This window comes from Salvelinus sp. IW2-2015, linkage group LG19 (assembly GCF_002910315.2).
Source record: "Salvelinus sp. IW2-2015 linkage group LG19, ASM291031v2, whole genome shotgun sequence".
Lineage (NCBI taxonomy): Eukaryota > Metazoa > Chordata > Actinopteri > Salmoniformes > Salmonidae > Salvelinus > Salvelinus sp. IW2-2015.
The window spans coordinates 7,482,934-7,505,542 of record NC_036859.1 but is presented as its reverse complement, the minus strand read 5'-3'; the positions used below and the strand labels follow the sequence as shown (position 1 = coordinate 7,505,542).

General features: G+C 43.5%; 2 protein-coding genes across 2 annotated transcripts in view; both read left to right on the top strand.

Annotated features, from left to right (window-relative positions):
• LOC111979829 (CUGBP Elav-like family member 5) overlaps window positions 1-16,286 on the top strand; it is a 58,578-nt gene extending 42,292 nt beyond the window's left edge. The window contains 11 exon segments of the mRNA XM_024010548.2: window positions 1,506-1,634; window positions 6,787-6,866; window positions 6,964-7,113; window positions 7,246-7,393; window positions 9,953-10,051; window positions 10,054-10,173; window positions 10,176-10,190; window positions 10,504-10,587; window positions 10,779-10,922; window positions 11,021-11,163; window positions 11,657-16,286. Coding sequence (XP_023866316.1) covers window positions 1,506-1,634; window positions 6,787-6,866; window positions 6,964-7,113; window positions 7,246-7,393; window positions 9,953-10,051; window positions 10,054-10,173; window positions 10,176-10,190; window positions 10,504-10,587; window positions 10,779-10,922; window positions 11,021-11,148 — 1,097 coding nt within the window. The 3' untranslated portion in view covers window positions 11,149-11,163; window positions 11,657-16,286.
• A 913-nt stretch (window positions 16,287-17,199) lies between these two features.
• LOC111979368 (protein fem-1 homolog A) lies at window positions 17,200-21,293 on the top strand. Its single transcript, XM_024009860.3, has one exon. It carries the CDS (start codon window positions 17,424-17,426, stop codon window positions 19,275-19,277), a length of 1,854 nt encoding a protein of 617 aa, XP_023865628.1. The 5' UTR covers window positions 17,200-17,423; the 3' UTR covers window positions 19,278-21,293.
• The last annotated feature ends 1,316 nt before the right edge of the window (window positions 21,294-22,609 follow it).

Here is a 22,609-nt window from a genome sequence, read left to right as displayed (position 1 = left end):
CACCAGCAGACACACACACCAACACACAATACACAAACATACACAGTCACACGCTGAGACCGAATGTGCCAACACTAAATGAGATGCTAGAGTCTGAGAACATGTTCGTAAAAGATTGACAGCGAAGAAAGCCCACCGATGGTAAGCCAATGACTTACTAAGGACACACACACACACACACACACACACACACACACACACACACACACACACACACGGCCCTGAGCCCCTAGGGCCAGGATTTACTAGTAAAGCGTTTAATGAATGAATTGATGAGAAGCAGCTAATGATTGCAGTGGAGTGACGAGGGGCATTATCCTATCTACCGCATATGTTTATGATAGAGAGAGAGAAAGGGATGCAGGGAAATAGAGAAAGTCAGGGATAGAGGAAGAGAGGGAGAGAAAGAGAGTATGGGATAAATAGAAGAGTGATATAGAGAAAGAAGTGACCAATACAGATAGAGATATTACCACAAAGCGAGAGAGAGATAGAGAGTGAAAGTGGAAGAGAGAGAAACTAATTCTCCTATAGAGTTTGGCAATAACGCTGTAGAAGAGTCTAGGCTCCAGTAGCTCTCTACTCTCATCTAATCACTCTTGCCCCCATAGACCCTCCGTGTGATTTACATTACTGATGCAACGCCTTGCTCTGGGTGTATTTGTGTGTTTCACACTCCTGATGCAACACTTGCCACAACCAGCGTATGTGTGTGTCAATTTCTCTCTCTGTCTTCGGTTTGTGAATATTTACTTATCGGTTTGTCTGATTTATGTGTTCAGTGAAGTCAGCAGGCGTGCTGATCGCAGCAGTGGAGTGAGGGGGCGGATGATGTCACACTATTGTGTGTGTGTGTGTTTGTGTGTGTGTGAGCTTGTTCGCGCTTCAAACTTTAATGTGCCAGCCCACCACTTTCTGTTGGTCTGATAACACGGATCCCTGAAGTCATCAAAAAAACACAAAGCACAGCAGGCCTCCGCTTTCATGTCGCCTTATTCAGAACCCTACCACACACACACACACACCAACTCCCACCGCCCCCTTTTACCACACACACATAGCCCTCACCCCTTCCGACCCCCAACACACACACGTGTCTGCCACCCCCGCACATGACAAAGGCTCTAGGCCTAATGTTGGGTTTATCCACTGATTAAATATGAAAGTAAATTCATGTATGTGTGCCTAGTCCTCTGCATTGTGTGTATGCATATGTGGGGTTAGTATGTGTGTATCAAAGCAGGCTATGGTACAGTCCTCTAGCCTATAGCCCAGTTACGGTATGAACCTTTACACAGAGCTGTCTTGGCAGAGACAACTCTGGGTTCTGCTGGGATAGAGCAAACGCTCACTCCTTCTCCTTCACTCTGGTAGTTTCCTCTCCTTCCTTCTCCTAGTCTCATTTCCTTCTCTCTCTTCATTTCTCATGTCCTTGTTGACAGTACAGACTACAGTATTTTTGGGCTGTGCCTCTGACCATACGGCGCTTCCTCTTGTCCCTCCAGAGGACAGGAAGCTGTTTGTGGGGATGCTGAACAAGCAGCAGACAGAGGAGGATGTGTACCGCCTATTTGAGCCCTACGGCGCCATCGATGAGTGCACCGTACTAAGAGGTCCTGACGGAAACAGCAAAGGTATATGAACCTTTCTTTCTTATTCTCTATTACTTTATCGCTTTCAAACACACTTGTAGGGGATACTCTAGTAGATTCCATGGCATTCGCTAGGGTTGTTGGGTTGAATATGCACAAAAGGACGAAATACTTTCTCTTCATCCATCATTCTAGCAACATTTTGTAGTCAGTCTGACACCAATCTTATTGATAGACTCGGATGATCTGCCGATGTATTCCAGGACAGAAACGTTTTACATATTCCATTTTCTGTCTGTCTCATACCTGTCTCTCTCATGTCACAATGATGTTGTTCTGCCTGTATACACACACGCACACACACACACACACACACACACACACACACACACACACACACACACACAACACACACACACACACACACACACACACACACACACACACACACACACACACACACACACACACACCACACACACACACACACACACACACACACAACAACACACACACACACACACACACACACACACACACACACACATTCTCCCGATGTGTCATACCTGCATCTCCCAGGTCAGAGTGATGTTCCGTCTGTGTGACAGCTGACACAATGGCTTGACTCTGCAGTGACAGAAGTCATTTCACACACCACACTGAGATATATACCTGACAGGCATCGCATGAGAGCACACACACACTGGTCACATACCACAGCAATATTCTAGTCAGGACTGTGTGAAGACACTATCGCTCAAAGAAGCGAAAAATGTGAGTGAGGAAAAGAAAAGAGTGTGAATACTACATTCGTTTTGAGAGGAAAGCGAGACAGCTATACAGACTCTCTCAACTTCATTCTCTCTCAATTCAATTCAATTCAAGGGGCTTAATTGGAATGGAAAACATATGTTAACATTGCCACAGCAAGTGAAGTAGTTATAATATACAAAAGTGAAATAAACAATAAAAATGAACAGTAAACATTACACTCACAGAAGTTCCAAAATAATATAGACATTACAAATGTCACACTATGTATATATTATGTATATATTATGTATATATACAGTGTTGTAACGATGTGCAATTTCTCCACCCCATCTCTCTCCCTCCCACTAACCCCTCTGTCTTTCTCTGTCCCTCTCTCTCTCTTGCTCTCTCTCTTTCTTTCTTTCTCTCTCGCGTTCTCGTTCTCGCTCTCTCTCTCTCTTTCTCTCTCAATTCAAAGAGCTTTATTGGCATGGGAAACACATGTTTTCATTGCCAAAGCAAGTTAAATATAAAATAAATCAAAGTGAAATGAACAATAACAAAAAGAACAGTATTACACTCACAAAGTTACAAAGGAAGAGAGATATTTCAAATGTCATATTATGGCTATATACTGTACAGTGTTATAATGATGTGCAAAGAGTTAAAGTACAAAAGGGCAATAGGTCATAAATCTAGCTGCTGTGATGACACACTGTGGTATTTCACTCAATAGATATGGGAGTTAAAGAAAATTGGATTTGTTTTAGAATTCTTTGTGGGTCTGTGTAATCTGAGGGAAATATGTSTCTCTAATATGGTCATACAGTGCCTGGCAAAAGTATTCACCCTCCTTGGCGTTTTTCCTATTTTGTTGCGTTACAACCTGTAATTTAAAATAATTTTTATTTGGATGTCATGTAATGGACATACACAAAATAGTCCAAATTGGTGAAGTGAAATTTAAAAAATGACTTGTTTAAAAAAAGAAAAGAAAAAGAAAAGTGGTGGGTGAATATAGTATGTGTATAGTGTATGTATTCACCCCCTTTGCTATGAAGCCCCTAAATAAGACCTGGTGCAAGCAATTACCTTCTGAAGTCACATAATTAGATCAATAAAGTCCACCTGTGTGCAATCTAAGTGTCACATGATCTGACACATGGTCTCAGTATATATACACCTGTTTTGAAAGACCCRGAGTCTGCAACACCGCTAAGCAAGGGGCACCAACAAGCAAGCGGCCTATGAAGACCAAGGAGCTCTCCAAACAGGTCAGGGAAAAAGTTGTGGAGAAGTACAGATCAGGGTTTGAACATCCCACGGAGCAACATTAAATCCATTATTAAAAAATTGAAAGAATATGGCACCACAATAAACCTGTCAAGAGAGGGCCGCCCACCAAAACTCACCGACCAGGCAAAGAGGCAACAAARAGACCAAAGATAACCCTGAAGGAGCTGCAAAGCTCCACAGCTGAGATTGGAGTATCTGTCCATAGGACCACTTTAAGCTGTACACTCCACAGAGCTGGGCTTAACGGAAGAGTGGCCAGAAAAAAGCCATTGCTTAAAGAAAAAAATAAGCAAACATGTTTGGTGTTCACCAAAAGGCATGTGGGGGACTCCCCAAACATATGGAAGAAGGTACTCTGGTCATATGAGACTAAAATTGAGCTATGAAAAAGCTATGTCTGGCACAAACCCAACACCTCCCATCACCCCGAGAACAGCAGGGACTGAGAAACTGGTCAGAATTGAAGGAATGATGGATGGCGCTAAATACAGGGAMATTTTTGAGGGAAACCTGTTTCAGTCTTCCAGAGATTTGAGACTGGGACRGAGGTTCACCTTCCAGCAGGACAAGACCCTAAGCATACTGCTAAAGCAACACTTGAGTGGTTTAAGGGGAAACATTTAAATGTCTTGGAATGGCCTAGTCAAAGCCCAGACCTAAATCCAATTGAGAATCTGTGGTATGACTTAAAGCTTGCTGTACACCAGCAGAACCCATCCAACTTGAGGGATCTGAAGCAGTTTTGCCTTGAAGAATGGGCAAAAGTCCCAGTGGCTAGATGTGCCAAGCTTATAGAGACATACCCCAAGAGACTTACAGCTGTAATTGCTACAAAAGGTGGCTCTACAAAGTATTGACTTTGGGGGGGTGAATAGTTATGCACGCTCAAGTTCMGTTTTTTTGTCTTATTTCTTGTTTGTTTCACAAAAAAAATTATTTTGCATCTTCCAAGTGGTAGGCATGTTGTGTAAATCAAATGATACAAACCCCCCMAAAAAATCTATTTTAATTCCAGGTTTTAAGGTGACAAATTAGGAAAATATGAAGGGGGGTGAATACTTTCACAAGCCACTGTACATTTGGCAGGAGGTTAGGAAGTGCAGGCTTAGATTCCACCTCATTTTCTGTGCGGTGTGCGCATAGCCTGTCTTCTCTTGAGAGCCAGGTCGGAGGCCTCTCTCAATAGCAAGGCTATGCTCACTGAGTCTGTACATAATCAAAGCTTTCCTTAATTTTTTGTCAGTCACAGTGGTCAGGTATTCAAATAGAATTTTAGTTTGCTCTGTTTTTTGTTAATACTTTCCAATGTGTCAAATAATTATATTTTTGTTTTCTCATGATTTGGTTGGGTCTAATTATGTTGCTGTCCTGGGGCTCTGTTTGTGTTTGTGAACAGAGCCCCAGGACTAGCTTGCTTAGGGGACTCCTGTCCAGGTTCATCTCTTTGTAGGTGATGGCTTTGCTATGGAAGGTTTGGGAATCGTTTCCTTTTAGGTGGTTGTAGAATTTATTGGCTCTTTTGTGGATTTTGATAATTAGCGAGTATCGGCCTAATTCTGCTCTGTAAGCATTATTTGGTGTTTTACATTGTACACAGATGATATTTTTGCAGAATTCTGCATGCAGTCTCAATTTGGTGTTTGTCCCATTTTGTGAATTCTTGGTTGGTGAGCAGACCCCAAAACAATGGGCAATGCGTTCTATAACTGATTTAATTATTTTTTGCCAGATCCTAATTGGTATGTCAAATTTGATGTTCCTTTTGATGGCATAGAAGGCCCTTCTTGCTTTCTATCTCAGATCGTTCACAGCTTTGTGGAAGTTACAAGCCGGGGTATGTATCGTTTTTTGTGTGCTCTAGGGCAACAGTGTCTAGATGGAATTTGTATTTGTCATCCTGGCAGTTGGACCTTTTTTGGAAAACAATTATTTTGTCTTGCTGAGATTTACTGTCAGGGCCCAGGTCTGACAGAATTTGTGCAGAAGATCTAGGTGCTGCTGTAGGCTGTCCTTGGTTGGGGACAGAAGCACCAGATCATCAGAAATCAGTAGACATTTGACTTCAGATTCTAGTAGGAYGAGGCCGGGTGCTGCAGACTGTTCTAGTGTCCTGCCAATTCGTTGATATATATGTTGAAGAGGGTGGAACTCAAGCTGCATCCCTGTCTCACCCCATGTTCCTGTGGAAAGAAATGTGTGTGTTTTTTGCCAATTTTAACTGCAAACTTGTAGTTTTTGTACATGGATTTTATAATGTCATATGTTTTTGCCCCAACACCGCTTTCCATCTATTTGTAAAGCAGACCCTCATGCCAAATTGAGTCAAAAGCTTTTTTGAAATTTACAAAGCATGAGAAGACTTTGCCTTTGTTTTGGTTTGTTTGTTTGTCAATTAGGGAGCGCAGGGTGAATACGAGGTCTATCGTATGGTCATTTGGTAAAAAGCCAATTTGACATTTGCTCAGTACATTGTTGTCACTGAGGAAATGTACGAGTCTGCTGTTAATGATAATGCAGAGGATTTTCCCAAGGTTGCTGTTGACGCGTATCCCACGGTAGTTATTTGGGTCAAATTTGTCTCCACTTTTATGGATTGGGGTGATCACTCCTTGGTTCCAAATATTGGGGAAGATGCCAGAGTTGAGGATGAAAAAAGTTTTTAAAAGTATAGCCAATTGGAATTTGTGGTCTGTAYATTTTATCATTTAATTTAGGATACCATCAATACCACACGCCTTTTTGGGTTGGAGGGTTTGTATTTTGTCCTGTAGTTCATTCAAGGTAATTGGAGAATCCAGTGAGTTKTGGTAGTCTTTAATAGTYGGTTCTAAGATTATCATTTGATCATGTATATRTTTTTGCTGTTTGTTCTTTGTTATGGGGCCAAAAAGATTGGAGAAGTGGCTTATCTATAGATCTCYGTTTTGGATAGATAACTCTTCRTATTTCTGTATAGTTTTAGTGATTCACCATAGTGAAGGCGTAAGGCTCAGGTTTTCTGTGTCTCTATGTTTTTGGTTAGACAGGTTTCTCAATTTCTTTCTTAGGTTTTTGCATTCTTCATCAAACCATTTGTCATTGTTGTTAATTTTCTTAGGTTGTCTGCTTGTAATTATTTGATTTATCTTGCTCTCTCTCTCTCTAGGTTGTGCATTTGTGAAGTTCTCTACTCATTCTGAAGCGCAGTCTGCCATCAGTTCCCTGCATGGGAGTCAGACCATGCCGGTAAGTACAATACAACGCAACAACAGACACAAACACATCACACCCCTACAACATCACAACACACAACACCACTGATCCAGTGTGTTCCTCTCTCTAGGGAGCGTCGTCCAGCCTCGTGGTGAAGTTTGCAGACACAGATAAGGAGAGGACCATACGGCGCATGCAGCAGATGGCTGGACAGTTTGGCATCTTCAACCCCTCTGTCGCCCTACCTACGTTCAGCAGCTACAGTAGCTATGCACACGCCGTAAGCACATACACACACATACACGCAATTTGGTATCTGTCACTCTGACGCCTCACCGACAGCTTGCTCTCATTCCACTTCTCCCTCCCTCTCTCCYCCTTCTTCCCCCGATCCACCTCCTCTCCCTATCAGTTGATGCAGCAGCAGCAGGCAGCGGTGATGGCCGTGTCTCAGGGGGGCTACCTAGCCCCCAGCCTCTCCTTCCCCTCCGCCCAGATCCACCAGTTGGGGGCGCTAGCAATGAACGGTCTGCCGCCCAACCCCCTCAATCTCGTGTCAGGTCAGTCACGTCGGATAAATCAGCAATATGCGTGATGAGTAAGGTGGGAGACCTGGAAACTCATGTTAGCTCCCAGAGCTAGTGCTAGGCTGTAGCTCGGTGGGCTAACAGTCTCGAGGTGCTCAGACAACCTGGGTTCAATACCGGGTCAGTTACATATGAGTCTTGGAAATGTGTGATATCACATTTCACTTCGCAGTCCTGGGATCTATCGCTCTGACTGGGGGTCGTTTTTAGGCTTGGGCGATATACCGTTTATACCGTATATTTAAAAAAATATTATACAAAATTAGGGGTTGGGGGGTGTGTGCTATGCCACTGCTTATAACTATAAGAAATCTAAGATGTGTCAAATAAATTATATCCAGCTCAGGGGTCCAGCTATGCATGTGGTTTGCTAACTGGCTGCTAAGTGGCTCGATGTCAAGACCAAGCGTCTTGGTTACAGCAGAGACATTCAATCCCCTCCTGAATCAAGATCCCTGTTGCTTTAAAAAAAATGTCCCCTTGTGTGCACTTCCAGTAATACCGTAAACCCTAGTAAGACACAGAAATGGTATAAAAATCTAGATACCGCCAAACCCTAGTAGTTTTACAATTCACCATTGATCCCACAGAATCAATACAGTGTAATTCTGCACTGGAGACACATTATAGACAGACTGCCTTTGTATTCTTACTTAGTGTACTGTAGATGTTTGTATCATGGCACAAGGCGAGGCCCAGATGCAGATGGTTGGAGTCTTACAATGTTTATTAATCCAAAAGGTGTAGGCAAGAGAATGGTCGTGGACAGGTGAAAGGTCAAAACCAGATCAGAGTCCAGGAGGTGCAGAGTGGCAGACAGGCTTGTGGTCAAGGCAGGCAGAATGGTCAGGCAGGCGAGTACAGAGTCCAGAAACAGGCAAGGGTCAAAACCGGGAGGACTAGAAAAAGGAGAAAGCAAAAAGCAGGAGAACAGGGAAAACCGCTGGTTGACTTGGAACATACCAGACAAATTGGCACAGAGAGACAGGAAACACAGGGATAAATACACTGGGGAAAACAAGCGACATCTGGAGGGGGTGGAGAATAACAACGAGGACAGGTGAAACAGATCAGGTGTGACAGTTTGAGATTTCTCCCTCAAGTCAGTTGTGATCAATGAATTGCTTGAGAGAGTGTTCACAACTCCATGTGTCTGCGTGAGAGGTGCTAGAGCTACATAGTGTTCTGGGATACCTCATCAGACACCACTGAAATAGGTGGTCATCATAAACTGATACCTGTCCAGAGAAAAGACTTTTAGTGAATGTATTTATCTCATTCTCATGGTGTGTTTACAGTCTTAGCGTCGTGCGTCTTCTCTCCCATACTCTCTGTCGGTCCTCTCCCTCTCCCTCTCTCTTCTCTCTGGCTGGCGCTCATCTATCCCTACAATACTCTCTCAGTTTCTACTCTCGTGCTTCCTCCTCTTCTCCGTCTTTCTATCTTTCTGGTGCTTCTAGTTCTCTCGGTGGCTCCTTCTTTCTACTCTCTCTTCTTTCTCTTTCTCTCTCTTCTCTCTCTCTCTCTTATCTCTCTCTCAGTTCTTCTCTCATCAATCTCTCTCTCTCTCTCTGCCTCTCTTCTCTCTTCTCTCTTCTCTTTCCTTCTTCTCTACTCTCTTCTCCTCTCCTCTCTCTCTCTTCATTCTCTCTCTCTTCTCTCTCTACATCTCGTGTAATTGAAGCCAGTAATTGAGTCTGGGTTTATAGGAAGTCACATGTTCGCAATATTACTGTGGGGAATCTACTTGTGGTTCCTTGAAAGTGTTATCATGTTTTATACGTCATTAAATGAACAGGATACTGTATCTCGTTAAAGCTTTTCTATTTCCTGCCTGCAATCTCTGTACCCTTCCTGCCCTAGTACTCGTAGGCTGATATGCTCTCACTCTGTTTCCCTCTCTACTTACTACCCACACACACGCTAAAGACTGCATCTCCTCCTATGCACATAAATTCACTGTACACAGAATCGTGCAGGTACGCGAACTTCTACAATGCACAAATGTGTAAGCGGCTCCTAGCCTCCCGCGGCTGTCTCAGTTAGAGGACCATGACTAGAACACTTCCCCAAAATCCATTTCACTGGTGGGAAGTAAATGGTCTGTTATTTGTCCCAGCTGTAGAAAGGCAGGTAGCATGAGCACAGTGGACAATTGCCCCTGCTTGCTTGCCTTTAGTGAGCAGAGCGGGTGCGTCTGTCTTGCAGCGCATTGTGTTGCTATTCTGACACGCAGAGTTGATTTTATCACCATGTGCAGCTGTGGAGATGCCTGACTTTAAACCCAGACACACACACCAACACACACACACACAACACACACCACACACACCACACACACACAACATCACACACACACACACACAATGGCACAAGCATTCACACCACACACACCACGACACACACACACACACGCACACGCCACACTCTCTTTCTCTCTATTCTGTATATCCCTCTCTCTCCCTTCCTCTCTCATGCACATTAAGTCCAATCCTTGTGCCGTGCAGTGAACATTTCTGTCTCCGGTGTAAGTGAATTTTTATTTCCCCCCTGCAGGTCTGGGAGACTCTCCTCCAGCCGCCCTGCCCTCCTCCCTGACCAGCCTGGTGGCCCCAATGATGAACGGTACAACGGCCTCACCCACCAGGTCAACGGACACCCTCTAGAGACCCTCTACACCAATGGCCCTGACCGCAGCCCTATACTCCACCCAGAGCCCACTGCTGCAGACACACTGCAACAGGCCTTTACTGGGTACAGCAATACACAGGTACAGTTACACTACACATCTCTGATCTCTAAACCCTGACCTTGATACCTCCAGGTCTTCACCAGAGTCTGTTGAATGTGACTCATGGAATATTATTAACTCAATCCCCACTCTCTTTTCTTTTTCACTTCATCCCCTTCATGCCTGTCTATTCGCTCTCTCCTCTCTCTCTCCCTTTCTCTCTCTTCCTCTTTTGTCATTTACTTCTTCTCTCTCTCTCTCTCTCTCTCTCTCTTCCTCTCTCTCTCTCCTCTCTGCTTCTCTCTACTCTCTCTCGGTCTCGTGTCTCTCTCACACTTTCTCTCCTCTGTAGCCATCTACCCAGCAACTACACTCACCCCTCTAGGTCAGTCACTTTCACAGCACCCTCAGGTCATTGGCCAACAGCAGAGGGAAGGTGAGGGTGAGGAACTATATTTACTAATTCTTCATCATCATGATCATCATTGTCAACAACATCATGAGTGTCGTCATCATTGTGATTTTGTGTGTATTAAAAATGGACTGCACCATCATGATACTAGCGTCATTGCCTCCAACTGTGTGTCTGTGTGCCTGTGTGTCTGTCTGTGTGTGTCTGTATTCCAGGACCAGAGGGCTGTAATCTGTTCATCTACCACCTGCCCCAGGAGTTTGGCGATAACGAACTGATGCAGATGTTCCTGCCCTTCGGCAATGTTATCTCCTCCAAGGTATTCATGGACAGAGCGACCAATCAGAGCAAGTGTTTCGGTGAGTGACACCACTTCTAAACAATCAAAACAAGCACCTAGCTGATTGACACTACCACTGACCATTCCGAGCATCTGTCTGTGTCTGTATGTATGCAGGCTTTGTGAGCTTTGATAACCCGGGCAGTGCCCAGGCTGCCATCCAAGCCATGAATGGTTTCCAGATTGGTATGAAGAGACTCAAGGTGCAACTCAAACGTCCCAAAGACGCCAGCCGCCCCTACTGACACCCCCCAGCACAGGTAAGATACTGTCCACTATTATAGATAATATAATGAAGTTACTAGTGTTGTTATCGATGCTGTTTCACCCTGATTTTAGCTGCCTTATGTAACAGTAGAACTTTAGACCGTCCCCTCGCCCCGACACGGGCGCGAACCAGGGACCTTCTGCACACATCAACAACGGTCACCCACGAAGCATCGTTACCCATCGTGCCACAAAGGCCGCGGCCCTTGCAGAGCAAGGGGCAACACTACTTCTAGGTTTCAGAGCAAGTGACGTAACTGATTGAAACGCTAGTAGCGCGTACCCGCTAACTAGCTAGCCATTTCACATCCGTTACACTTATATTGATCAAAAACTGTATAGCAAAGTTATACTTCACAGTAGTCTCTCGAGTCAGGTTCAAGTGTTTCTCTTTCCCTCTCTTCCATTCCCCTCCCTTTCTCATGATCTGTATTTCTCTTCCCTCTTCTTTCCACTTTCCCCCTCTTCCTTTCTCTTCCCCCATAGGTTTAATCAGAGGTATGGAGGACGTCTTTGATTGAATAAGACATTTTGTGTTGAATAAGACATTTTGTGAAAGAGAAAAAACGAAAAAGTGATTCTGTTTTTTAAAACAATGGAAAATAGACTTCATATGGGAGTTGGGAAGACATCTCTTTTTTATCTTCAATCATATCTGACTGGCAGAGGAGGACTCACAGCTCTGCACCAGTGAAGGTTTGGCATCACAGATGAGAGAGCAATGGGATGATGCATAGGATAGAACAAGACATTCAAAACAAACAGGAAACTTTTTTAAAGATACAAACACACAAAAAAAACTATTTAGAATCTTTGGAGACTTGAGAGTGAAGAAGAACACCACAGACAGACTAAGAAACATTGTTAAAAATAATATGGATTTATGATGAACTCAAAGAGGAGTCTAGTGAACAAAAAGAGACTTCAGGTTTTTCCTACCATGTAATGGACAAATGAGGGTTCAAACTTGATCTGAGGATTCTAAGTATATCTGGAAAAAAATATTTCTTTCTCTGTGAGTCCTGAACCTGCTCTTTCTCAAGTTTCCATAGCAACCGAGCAAACTGCACCCCCTTGGGATCTGAGGACCAAATGTTTTTCTCTTTAACAGTCTTGTACAAAATACTAACAATCATATAATACAATACAGTATAATGTTTAGTCTAGTACAAACTAACAATCATTAAATACTTAAATGCAGTATTCTACCTTTAGTTTAGTACACATAACAGTGACAGAGAAGTACTTCAGGTCGGCATTGGATTATTCACCATCAGTGTACTGCTGACTACTAAGGAGTATGTAAATGTAAAATGGGATCATGTAGAATTCAGTTTGAGAGGTTAGTGAGGAAGAATGTTGCCCCGAGCTCTATCTGTGGGATGGAATACATTATGAAGTGTTTGTTTGTTTGTTTGAAAGCCACCTTTTATCATCCTTTTACTGATAGGCTACACTTTCTCTTTGGGCACTCAGTTTGACCCTTGAACTTTTAGTTTTGTCTCCCTCTGTGCAGCAACCACTCTGAGCCTCCATTCTATTCAAAGTTGCCCATAGGCATAGATGTAGGATTAGCTCACTTTGCCCAAATACTAACCTGAAGCATTAGGAAGAAATGGCTAAAGGGGCTATGTTATCCTACTTCATTCTATTCTGCCTATAAAGCAAAGGCTATTGGCTCACATTCCGTTTCAGAAGCTTACTACAGTTCTCGGCTCAGGGGTTAAAAGGTCTCGAGTCAGGTGTGCCTAATGTTCGGATGAGATTGTCCATAGAAACTGATCTTAAGTCAGTTTTCTGGTTAAGGTGGTTAATGGTAAAAGTTACGATTTGGGGAGGGCCAGCTGATCTAAGACCTGTGTGTCCACTTTGATTAGCCAGTAGATTTAGCAGGATAGATTGCTTCGTTCATTGAGTCTGTTGACAAAGAAAGTATTTGTGTATTTACATTTCAGGGATTATTTTAACTAGGGCCAGGAGTTTTTTCTGGTCAGGTCACATGCTCCGGAAAAATTCCTTTAACTTACCATAACACAAAAAAACACTAGTACAGATGTAGGATCTTAATTTGAGCCAGTTTTCTACAGCAGGAAAATAGTCCTGCAGCAACAGGACATTTTAATTATTATGTGGATTATACTGTAATTAATGGACATTTTTGTAGGGGTTGATAACATTTTTAGTAAGGAAAAACCAAGTCTGAAATTTCAAAGTAGAAATGACAAACTTCAGAAGCCTTTTTAAACCTCAAATGTACCGCATTGCAGGAAAGTTCTCCTGCAACAGGGTGATGAAATTAAGATCCTACATCTGTATGGCACAGGTTAGAATTTGTTTATGGCTCAAGCTATTTTATCATTGTCGAACTTCACTGTGACTTTTTTTTTCAACATATATAACTATATGGCTCATATCAATTTGAGCCCGCATTCCAGTACTATTCACACTCATAAAACAGGACTAGCTTTTCTAAAGTAAGTCAGACTCCTCTCACATAGATGCTCATGCTAGAAAGCCTCCCCTCACGTAGATGTGTGCCGTTTTGATGGAAAAGACTGGTTGAATTCAGCCAGTTATCTTGTGAGGGGAGGCGTCATCGTCAGCAGCACAGAGCGGTGCAGAGTTAGAGTAGAAAGCCTTCTGATCCATTTGAGTCTGACTCCATTACATTTTAAGGAGGTGCCTGCAGTCCCCTCTCGCTTGCATTTGGGTGAATGTTTTATTCAGTATGGAGAGAGGGAGTGGAGACTACTTTACTGGGAGTAGACTTCAAATCTGCTTTTAAAGAGCTATACAAGGTCAAATGTTGAGCACAAGTCATTCTTTGTGCTGTGCAGGACAGGTTGGGAATTCTGTCACAGTACCTCCCTCAGGGAACACAAGAAACCAATGGAGGAACATCAAAACACACTCTAGAATACATTGGAGGATGATTCCAAGAGACACTCAAGGATGGAGGGAGGGAAGGAAGGGATGTTTTCAATCTTTTTCCTTCATTTTTTGGTCATCACATATTCAATAGTGAACCATATTTTCACTAACTCCTAGTGAATGTTACCGCCTATTTTACTTACAGACCATTCCTGACCCTCATATAAGTGAAGTTGCCAAGTAATGTTTAATCGTTCTATGAATTCTAATATGTACATTTAATTATCTTGTAACATTCCTAGCCAGTTGGCAGCCGAGCGATACATATGAAGTAGCTATTTTAGTTTAATCGACATTAGTTTATTCACTGTGCACAGAATCCTAAACCAACCAGAAATATGGATAGACCAATGCACATTTGTATTTATTTTCATGGATTTTAATCATTGCCTAAATCTAGCCTACTTATCATTAGTTAACTGCCAGCCTATTCTCTTTTATCTGCATGTTGTTTCCTCTCACAAATATGTATTCAAAGGAAGAAACTGGGCATTTTGATTAGAGTCAAGGGTCAACTCCATTTCAATCACTTGTCAGTTGAACTGGACATTATAACTTCTCTATAGGAATGCAGTTCAATTCCTATGTCGACTGTGAAGACAGCAATGTTGGTTTTGATGATGCCTCTGTGAAATGTTTACTGACCAGCAGCCTCTCACCACTGTTAGCAGCATAGATATCGAGAATTTGTAATTTGTCAAATTGCTATGGTCTGACAGGCTTTAAGCCTTCTCGGGATTATATTTCTATGGCAAGCAGAGCTTGGCCTGCGACTGGTGCAGGAAGACAGTCAGTCTTATGTTTGATTCAGATCCTGAGGTAACAGCAATAGTCCTAGTTGCACTAAGAGACAAGCCGTGCACTACAGTAACCTGACAAGTCCTTTAACCTTTGCTTGTCCTGTAAACATAAAGCAGTAGCCTAAAGGCTAAACGAATGCTATTATTGCCAAGCAGCTGGTTGTAAATGTACTTGTATATTTCTATGTTCTATTCAGGTTCTGGGGTTATATGCTTTTTCAGGGGTTGGGGGACATAAAGATAGTTTACTGTGCTTTTTCTATATACATTTATTAACAATTACCTGAATGAAGCCATGTTACTTTCTATCAAATGACTACCCACTGGGCAAAAACTGGTTGAATCAACGTTTCCACGTCATTTCACCCCCCAAAATTAAATGTGATGATATTGAATCAACGTGAAGAACTGATTGGATTTGGAGAAAGTCATCAACGTGAGGTGAATCTTGTCTTTTTTTCACCCAACCTTTATCCCAAATCCAATGACATGGTGATATTTTTTGTTGATTTCAGGTTGAATTCATGTTAGTTGACAACTCAACTAAATGTAAATCAAAACTTGACGTTTAACTGATGTCTGTTCTCAGTGGGTACATGTATACTTAACATTCCTACTGCACTACCTCTATAAGGTGATGTGTATAAATCTTTTTTTTAAAACAAGACCTCAATTTTCATTTTAAGATGATGGATTTTCATGTGTTTACTGCCAAAATCCACCTTCGTCCATTCGTACTGCTCAACTGGAGGCTTGGATGACGGGAGGGAGTAGGGAGTCATGACATTCTTATGAATGACGCCGTCTGATCATGTACTATGTTTTGAATGCAGTGGGAAAATACAATATAGCTTGATGTAAATAGGAGATCTGTTTTATTTCATAATCTTGTCAGCACACAAATCTTTTCAGGTAACGGGGCGAGGAGGGGAAGAGGGATGGAGAGGGGGTGTTTATGGAGATACTATCAGTGGGTGGGGTTGACATTTGAAGATGATGTCTAACTTCAGTGGTTTCTTAGCACAATATACAAAATGTATAGATGATTGAGAGACAGGGACAAGGACACTTGTGGGTAATGCTGAGGGTAGAAAAGGTGGCCATGATGATGTCTGAGAAACCACAGCTCTCTTATCCTGCCCATGTCTCTCCTATACTTGCTGCTTTGACAATTACAATTTTCATATGGTTTAATTTATTTACTTATTTATTAGGTCATATTTAATCAAATGTGTCCTTCTATTTATTCTTACCTATCATTATTATGATATTTATTTTTATTTCATGTTTATTTTTTTTTCAGATATGAATGATACAGATTGCTTACTGGGACTTTTTTTTCTCTTTCTCCTTTTTCAATTTTACAATAAAATATTCTAATAGTACCTTAATCTCATCTCAAAATCCTTTCTGCAGTGATCATTAACCCCAGCTGTGAATAAATGTGTTTTTGCTGCCCTCTGCTGTTTACTATCTACCAGTTTACAATGCATTACATTACAACGGGCCAGTGGCACCAATTTCTCAACATAAAATAAAGTATGTTATGGGATTATTATGGCACAGTTATAGCACAACTTGGAAAACATARGAACATATATTTTTTCCATAACTTGTTTTGCACTGCATGCGCAGACTGTATAAGTCTGGTAATAGCCAACAACCTACAGTATATATGTCATACAGGCACCAGTTATTTGATTTAAATGGACTATAGTGCCGCCTAGGGATCTACTACCCACTCATCATTAAATTAGAGCCAAACTATGCCACGCTGCTTTTCATTAGTGTCGTGCATTGATGGTATATATTTATAAATATATAYWTTTTTTGTATTTGCATGTCATGGTTAATTAACAAAAACAAGTATTTGGGAATGATCTGTGGGGGCCTAATGCACACCCTCATACTCGCTGACAGACGGAACAAGATACTATTTTCACTCTATTGAAATATGTTTTGTATCAGTGTAGATATGGGAAGGGTGTTATGCTTAAAAGCCAGGCAACAGAAATACAGTACCATTCATATTTCAGTAAGATTAGAAGTGTTGCCACTTTCGTTTTGAGGGTTGCGTTGATCCTGCGCGTTGTGTTTCGGGGTGGTTGGGGATTGTAGTTTAAATACGTTTAACTACAAGCTAGTATTGCATTCCAGTGAATGGAACACACGTTCGCCTAAAAACTACTCTTCCCGTTTCAACTATTGCTGAGTTCACGTGTACGAAATGCCTCATGGGAATTATATTTATAATCAGAAGGAAAGTGCCATTTCATCCTTAGTGAAATGATTTCTTAAAGACTACAGTAACCAAGATGCTAAGCGTAAATTGTCAACATAGAGCTGTCAAACAACACAAACGCCATCTTGACAGCAGCCTTAAAATGGCAGAAAAATGCCAGGGAGAAACCGAACTACGGACAGGGTTTATTTTCTTATTTTGAAAAGACTGTCCCTTCCCTGTTTTTCTAAAAACGTAGCTAGGGGGTTGATGGCCAGTGAGAGAGACGAAATACGTTAAAATGGATATCACGACGGCGGTTTTCAACGCGGCCAGAGATGGTAAGCTGAAACTTATCCAGAAGTTGCTGAGCAACAAAAGTCCGGAGGAGTTGGAAGCTCTCGCCGAGGAGAAAACGCAGGGAGGCACACCTCTCCTCATTGCTTCTCGACACGGACACTTAGAGGTTGTGGACTATTTGCTTGAACATTGCAAAGCTAACGTGGAACTAGGAGGCTCGGTGAACTTTGACGGCGAGACGATTGAAGGGGCTCCCCCGCTATGGGCGGCTTCGGCGGCTGGTCACCTCCCTGTCGTCCGCACACTTCTCAAACACGGTGCCTCTGTCAACAACACTACGCTGACCAACTCAACGCCCTTACGCGCTGCCTGCTTCGATGGTCACCTGGAGATTGTCCGTTACCTGGTGGAGCACCGAGCCGATATGGAGGTAGCCAACCGCCATGGCCATACCTGCCTGATGATCTCCTGCTACAAGGGCCACAAAGAGATAGCAAAGTTCCTCCTGGAGCGTGGTGCAGATGTCAACCGTAAGAGTGTGAAAGGCAACACTGCTCTCCACGACTGCGCTGAGTCCGGTAGCCTGGACATCATGAAGATGCTGCTGAAATGTAATGCCCGCATGGAGAGGGACGGCTATGGCATGACCCCTCTTCTAGCTGCCAGCGTCACGGGGCACACCAACATTGTGGAGTACCTCGCCCACCAGCCCCGCTCTTCACGAGAAGAACGCGTTGATGCACTCGAACTCCTGGGGGCCACCTTTGTAGATAAGAAGAGAGACCTCCTGGGGGCTATGAGATACTGGAGGAGAGCCATGGAGCTGAGACAACCCGCTGACAAGGTGGGACTCCTGGCCAAGCCCCCGCCGGGTCCCCCTGTCCCTGCCTACGACTGTGCCCGAGAGGTGAGCACAGCCGAGGAGCTGGAGGCTCTGATCACAGACCCCGACGAGATGCGGATGCAGGCCCTGCTGGTCCGTGAGAGAATCCTGGGGCCCTCGCACCCCGACACCTCCTACTACATCCGCTACAGAGGGGCCGTCTACGCCGACTCTGGTAACTTTGAACGCTGCATCAGCCTGTGGAAGTATGCCCTGGATATGCAGCAGAGTAACCTGGACCCCCTCAGCCCCATGACGGCCAGCAGCTTCCTGTCCTTTGCTGAGCTCTTCTCCTTCGTGCTGCAGGACCGGGCCAAAGGTACACTGGCCACTCGCGTCACCTTCCACGACCTGATGGGGGTGTTGGGGAAGAGTGTGAGGGAGGTGGAGAGGGCGGTGGCCCAGAGGGACAGCCCCCCCGAAGCCCCCCAGTTCACCAAGGCCCTGTCCATCATCCTCCACCTGGTGTTCCTGCTGGAGAAGCTTGAGTGCACCACGGAGCAGGAGCACCAGAAGAAGCAGACGGTGTACCGCCTCCTGAAGTTGAACCCGCGGGCACGGAGTGGCTTCACCCCCCTGCATATGGCTGTGGACAAGGATACCACGTCGGTGGGCCGCTACCCTGTGGGTCGCTTCCCCTCCCAGACCGTGGCCTTGCTGCTGCTGGAGTGCGGAGCGGACGTGGACTCCCGGGACTGCGACAACAACACGCCCCTGCACGTCGCTGCCAGCAACGGTTGCCCGGAGATCATGGCGCTGTTGGTGAGGGCAGGGGCACACTTCGATGCCACCAATGCCCAGAGGAAAACGGCGTACGAGCTGCTGGAGGATCAGAGCAGTGGACACCCGGCCCTCTACCCCCTCAACTACGTCACTCTGCAGTGCCTGGCGGCACGCGCCATTGAGAAGCACAGACTGCCCTACAAGGGCCTCATCTCTGAGGAGATGGAGGTGTTTATTGAGCTGCACTGAAACCACCCTCTTTGCTAAATATCCCCACCCTGTCCCCATCATTGCCCCAGACGCCTTTTAAACCATTCAACATTGACCCCCATCATCTTCACCCCACTTCACCCATGTCCCCCTTACTCCCCTCACCTTACCCAAGCCCACCTCCCTTCCCTATGGTTATTCTTCTCTCTGTGCCTCTCCTAACTCCAGACTGTGAGCTCTGTCTCAGATTCAGACCAAATCACAGCAATAATCCTCCCGGCCACTAAACATTATACTGACAACAAACTGGGAGCATCTTAATTGTGGCTACATGCTCTCTTTAGATGACCTATGATTAACACATGGACACGTTCTAAGTGCTAGGTTGCTATTCGTTTGCAGGTGGGGGAAAAAAACCTTGACTTGATTTTAGGCGTTTATGCTTTCTGTTTGACATTTTTCTTCTGTTTTTCTCAATAAGATGGAAGACTGCTCACAGAAAGAACAGTATTGCGGTGCCTGTATGTATTGGGTGCTGGCTTGTTTTTAGGTGGGAATGGAAGCTGTATTACTTGATAGGACATGATCAAATATTGCATGACATGAGCCTTAACGAGTGAATAGGATAGCTTGTTTGTTAAATCTGTCTTGTAAGTTTATCAAGAAGCATCCTTTGAACAAACAAAGTACACACGGTGTGCTTGGCTGCTTGGCATCGATGTATTGATATCATCAATTGAGCATTATTTAATCCCCTGCCTTTTACTTTGACATTTTAAGGAGTGTTTGAAAACCATTTTATGCCAAAACTCTAACCTTATATCGGTTCTCTAAATGTGTGATCTTACAGGTTAGCCTTATCTTACTGAACTAGCTTACTACGAATGGAGCACCTAACAACTGTGGAGTGCAGACTAGCATGGGAACTCTCATAAGAATACAGTGTGTTCTAGCCTACATCTCTTCTTTAGCTCTGTCTAGACTGTGCAACGTGTTTTACAGCTTGGTCAATCTCTGGAAGTCTCCCTCTGGACAGCTTGGATACTGTGAGAAAGGAGAGATTTCTCTCCATCTCCTCCTGAGTGAATGTTTATGGACTGTTGATCCCAGTATCAGGTAATCTATTCAAGCCTAGCTATCTTCAGCCCATGGAATCTATGCAGTCACTCATTGTTGATATCAAACCCAGAGTTGCTACTATTAACCACAGATGCAGGTGATGAGGATGGGGAATGGATCACACACTGCATATTTTAGTCTTATTCTTTCTTCTTTTTGGACAGTCTCAGTTTTGCGTTCGCTTGTTTTTATCATACATGCTTTCATTTGTTTCTGTTTGTCCCTATGTAAAAACCCACCTGATTGAATGCACTTTGAAAAAACAAAACCCTAAAGGGTAACTTTACAACATCTGGGCTATGGACTCTGAGCCTTTCTCTCAACAACTGATTTATTCATTTAACTGATGGTAACTTCAGAACAAAACTGTGTTGAGGTACTTGAATAAAATTCAGTATCCCTGCAGAAGGTGGGTGTTTGTATTGGCTAGAGGATGCTTTGAATCTCTGTATTGCTATATATATATATATATATATATATATGGTGCATTTAGGTGTTAGGCTATTGTTGTAGAGCAATTGACTCCTGATAAGCGCAAAGTCTGTTAAATGCAATACAGTTCCGTTCTCCAGTCTCAATTCAGTTACATTCATTCCAATCACTTCTGATAACTGCTTAAATCACACTATTACAACAATTCCAAGCCATTGTTTTCATTAGCAGTAGACTGTATCTCCTCTCACCTTAACCCTCTCACTGTGTTCCTTTTCCTATGCCGCATGTACAGGGCTGGCCAGGCCAGTGGCCACCCCACTGGTCAAAGAGGGCTGGTCAGAGGGGTTATGAAGGAGTAACAGACAGCGAGACAGACTAACACTCGTATTACGGAGGCCCTTATATTTAGATGGATTGAAATAGGCCTGATGGAAGAACACACTATACCTCCCTGCTCTACGGGTTCCTATGCAGCTTACCTATTAAAGACCGATGACTACACTTAACTGATAAGGGTTCAAGTTTGAGCCCTAGGCCTTCCCTGCTGGTGTGGTTATTTCTAGGGACATGGAGTTTTTCGTGACCTGGCCCTGAAAAACTCTGGGCCCTATTTGTTGTCTGTCGTTTGGGGTCCAAGGCATTTCTTATTGGTCATGTCATATTTTCAGGAAAGCCACCTGGCTCTATTTATTGTTAAAGGCTAGAAGGGATACAGCTTTTGTCAAATTGATGACAAAATGTGTCAAGATATCCCATCTAGTCAAAATCATATTTATTCCCCTCCCTCACTCTTTACATTTTAGTAATTTAGCAGACACTCTTATCCAGAGTGACTTACAGGAGCAATTAGGGTTAAGTGCCTTACTCAAGGGCACATCGGCATATTTTTTTGCCTAGTCTGCTCAGGGATTTGACCTTTCGGTTACTGGCCCAACCCTCTTAACCGCTAGGATAGCTGCCCCTTTTCCACTGCGTGTCATATTTGGGTTGTCACCACAGTCTACCTTCACTATGGGTAGTAACTAATGCCTGTGATTTGTGTTAGATTGCCCTTTTACATTTCTATTATGTTTCTAAAGGATATTTTATTCCAGTATCAAATGTATTTTATTCCATTATATTTTGTCCTCAAGTGACAAACAGAACATGCTCCCTCCCTTTCTCTGTGTAGTTACAGAAGATGTGAGAGAAAAAAAAGCCTAACAGAAACTTGATCTTTTGCCGCCCGGCGTATAAATAGAGTGTAATCTATGTCAGTGTGGGGCAGCGGTGGAGATGGGACCGTTTCCACTGCTATTTTAGGGGTCTTTCGCCTCAGTCTCTGCCCTGCGAACAGGCTTACGGTAAGGTAATACACATAGTCAGTCAGGTCACAGGATGACTAGCAGGGACCGTGTCCCGGAAACCACTCTACAATGAGTTTGGTCCTTGGTTGAACTGATTTTGTCATATCTATTTGTGACCCTAGCCAATAGCCTATTGTAAAAGTATGATAATTTAAATCATTGATGATCACATTTTTATACTGCCGTATTTTACACTTCCCATAGCCTACAGTTTTATTGTTATGGGGCTATCCCTCTTTTAATGGCTGTTCATGTTAACGATTATTATTCAATGTTAAACAGTTACTGTTAAATTCAGTTGGTCTCAGTTTTGTTTAAAAGATTAGAGGTCATGGGGTGAACTTCAGAGAGGTCAGAGGAGTGTCAGGAGATCTCAGCCTAATAAAACAACCCCCACTCCCTGCTCCCTCTGAAGGAACTGGGATAGGCGGACCCCCTTTCTGCCCATTGGCCTATCTGGTCGATTCAACA